This window comes from Thamnophis sirtalis, unplaced genomic scaffold (assembly GCF_051295495.1).
Source record: "Thamnophis sirtalis isolate CommonGarterSnake01/CBP01778 unplaced genomic scaffold, rThaSir2_p1.2 scaffold_4, whole genome shotgun sequence".
In the NCBI taxonomy this organism is placed as follows: Eukaryota; Metazoa; Chordata; class Lepidosauria; order Squamata; family Natricidae; genus Thamnophis; species Thamnophis sirtalis.
In genome coordinates this window covers 107,788,268-107,792,044 of record NW_028261384.1, presented here as the reverse complement: position 1 = coordinate 107,792,044, position 3,777 = coordinate 107,788,268, and the positions used below count along the sequence as shown (strand labels likewise).

Genomic DNA, 3,777 nt, shown 5'->3' with positions numbered 1-3,777 from the left:
TAAATTGCTCTATGAGCCTTATGAATGTTTCTGAACTTTTGAGATAAAGAGGTTATGAATTATGTTTTAAAATAAAGGGATGGTGGAAAACCATGTTCTAGCTGGATATGATATTTTTAAAAAACCTAAATACACAACTATCAATCCAAACCATTTTATACTTATATAAAACATTCAGAGAACAACATTGTATGAAAAAAATATTTAGTAAAACACAGCTGGATAGGATAGGATTCTTTGTTGGCCAAGTGTGATTGGACACACAAGGAATTCATCTCTGGTGTATATGCTCCATATACACCATGAAAAGATACATTTGTCACAAATCATAAAGTACAACACTTAAAGATAGTCATAGGATACCAATAAGCAATCAAATAATACTAAGAAACAATCAATATAAATCATAAGGATACAAGCAACAATATTACAGTCATACAGTTATAAATGGGAAGAGATGGATGATAGAAACGATGAGATTATTAATATTAATGCTGACTTAGTAAACATGACAGTGTTGAGGGAATTATTTGTTTAACAGAGTGATGTCATTCAGAAAAAACCAGTTCCTGTGTCTAGTTGTTCTGGTGTGCAGTGCTCTATAGGGTCATTTTGAGGGTAGGAGTTGAAACAATTTGTGTCCAGGATGTGAGGGGTCTGTAAATATTTTCACAGCCCTCTTTTTGACTTCTGCAGTATACAGGTCCTCAATGGAAGGCAGGTTGGTAGTAACTGTTTTTTCTGCAGTTCTAATTATTCTCTGAAGTCTGTGTCTGTCTTGTTGGGTTACAGAACCAAACCAGACAGTTATAAAGGTGCAGATGGCAGACTCAATAATTCCTCTTTAGAACTTCATCAGCAGCTCCTTGGGCAGTTTGAGCTTCATGAGTTGGTGCAGAAAGAACATTCTTTGTTGTGCTTTTCTGATGACTTTTTGATGTTAAGTATCCATTTTAGGTCTTGAGATATGATAGAACCCAGAAATTTGAAGGTCTGTACTGTTGATATTGTGTTGTTTAGTATTGTGAGAGATGGTAGTAAGGAAGGGTTTCTCCTAAAGTCTACTACCATTTCTACAGTTTTGAGTGTGTTCAGTTCTAGATTGCTCTGGTCCCACCATGAGGCTAGTTCAATATCCTGTCTGTATGTGGATTCATTGTTGTCTCAAATAGGACCAATCACTTTTGTATCATCTGCAAACTTCAGTAGTAGGTATAAAAAGGCTGACTACCCCTGGTCTAAATCAAGATGAAGTAATATTTCTAGCATTCTTACCTAGAAGATTAGGGTTGTGTTTCATCACTGTATGTTTTGAAAACAAAAAGGCACTTGTTGGATGTAGTTGCTTGGGACTGACTTGAAGGTGGAATCTGACTGGTCCCAAGACCCATATTGTATAAAGTATGCTTCCCAAACTTGACAAATTCTACTTGTGTGGAGAATTCTGTGAGTTAAAGTCTACAAAGCTTAAAGTTGCCAAGTTTAAGAAACACTGAGGGAAAAGCCAGTTCTTCAAAGCCTTCTAGCTAAAAGATAGAGACTTAAAGAAGGAAAAGGTAAATTTCCTAGTTAACATTAGATGGCAATATTTAGGGGAAGCAACTACGAGCATGCCCTCTAACCTTTTTATACTACCACCCACTTTTGTATCTCTGTTAGTAGTAAAATTTTCTAACCGCCCACCGGTTCCACAGTAATAGTAATAGTGATTTATAAAGTTGGTAAGTAACTTTACTTTATAAAATTTATAAAACAGAGTTACAGCAAACCCCTACCGCCCACCATGAAAGCTGGAATGCCCACTAATGGGTGGTAGGGACCAGGTTGACTACCACTGATTTAGACAATAAACTCTTCCAAGATTATCAAAGGCATTTATTCCTCATTTGGCCTATAAATGTTAATGCAAATAGTCTCAGATGTATAGGTTTTTTTGGAGAATTCATTATGGTTTATACACTTTTATTTCCAATATTTATAGGAAAAAGTAAATCAACAACCAGAACAAATAGAATTAAACAAGCTAATCAAAGCTGTGTTATAAGATAAAATAGCAGAATAGGTCCATTAATAATAGAAAATTGTTTTTAAAAGATAATTGTTTCATAACATGGTTCTATGATGATTATTTAAAGGATTGTAATGTAAATTACATTTTAAAAAATTTAAAAGCCTACAATGAGAAAAAAAACATAACATGATAAATGGAAATTAAACATGAACTATTGGAAGTATAGTAACAAAACTATTCAGATTATACACATACACATACATTAGCAAAAGTTAAAATCCATATAAAAAGATTAGAGACAGCAGAAAAAATTGTAGAAACTGATAGGCTGTGAAATTTCACAAGCTTTAGGGTGAATAGAAAGAAATTTACATGATATGGATGGCTATAAAAATGGCAAAATTAATAAAGACTCTCTTGGGTAACTCTTACAGGATTTCTATATATATCAGGTCTACCCAAGATGTTCTCTATTTAAAGAAAAATATATATTATTATTTACAACTTCCAAAAATATATCAATTTATAGTGAATACGACTAAAGGCTTTGTGAACTTCTTTATTCCTTAATGTGTAGATGATAGGATTAGCCAAAGGAGTCAGAATTGTATAAAAGATGGAGAAGATTTTATTGAGATGTCTCAGGGTGGGTGTGTCTGGCAACATGTAGACAATTATAATGGTGCCATAAAAAAGGCAAACCATGGTGAGGTGAGATGAACAGCTTGAAAAAGTTTTTTGCCTCCCAATGCTGGATTTGATTTTTATGATGGTGGTGATAATGGAAAAATAAGAAGTGAGTGTGAGAACAAAGGGAGTGGCAGTACAAATAAAGCCCAAAAATAAAGTAGCAAGTTCAATACGACTTGTTTCAGTACATGAGAGCTTTGCTAGAGGAGTCAGGTCACAAAAGTAATGGTCAATGATATTGGGGCCACAGAAAAATAGCTCACCAATCAGAAACATCATGATGCCATTAGCGAGCAACCCATTGATCCATGCCCCAACAGTAAGCTGGAAACATAATTTCCTACTCATAATAGAAGCATAGAGCAAAGGTTTACGTATAGCCAAATAACGGTCATAAGACATTGCTGCAAGGAGATATGTTTCAGTAGCTGCACAAGAAGCAAAGAAATAAAATTGGGCTAGGCATCCACCCATAGTAATAATTCTATCCCCAGTTAAAAAACTGCTCAACATTTTTGGCAAGATAGTTGAGGAGTAGCAGGTTTCCAGGCAGGACAAATTCCCCAGGAAGAAGTACATGGGGGTGTGAAGATGTCGGTCAGCTACAACCAGCACAATAATAAGGAGGTTCCCACTTATTGTCACAAGATAAATTATCAGGAAAAGCAAGAAAAGAATAGGCTGTGACCCAGAGGGGTTCCCTAACCCCAAGAGGATAAATTCTGTGATTCCAGTCAAGTTTGTTTTCTCTGCATTCAACATTCCTTCATTCTAGGAAATATCCTGTGAAACCTGGAACACAATGAGAAAATCATGCATCTGAATACTATATTGTATAAGTCATTTCCTCCCAGTCCCAACATGCTTTGAAAAAGTAACCTAAATTCTAATTTGGGTGAAATATCTTATCCTATAGGATTCTATACTTGCTTACCAGGTTTGTTGCTAATGAATATTATAAAAGCAAAGATGGACATAAAAAATAGCTTCTCCCTCAGTGTTCACTCACCTTTTTCTGAAAGGGCTGGAAAAATCAAGATTTAAGGAGGAAATAGAAGAAATGGGCTCAAAGGCAT

At 35.0% G+C, this 3,777-nt stretch overlaps 1 protein-coding gene across 1 annotated transcript; it reads right to left on the bottom strand.

Annotated features, from left to right (window-relative positions):
- Positions 1 to 2,509: 2,509 nt before the first annotated feature.
- LOC148046053 (olfactory receptor 9I1-like) lies at positions 2,510 to 3,463 on the bottom strand. Its single transcript, XM_087714461.1, has one exon. The coding sequence runs from the start codon at positions 3,461 to 3,463 to the stop codon at positions 2,510 to 2,512; it is 954 nt and encodes a 317-aa protein (XP_087570587.1).
- Positions 3,464 to 3,777: the final 314 nt, after the last annotated feature.

Bases quoted from the DNA above. Each gene is read 5' to 3' on its own strand.
- LOC148046053 (XM_087714461.1), bottom strand. From the start codon at position 3,463: ATGTTGAATGCAGAGAAAACAAACTTGACTGGAATCACAGAATTTATC.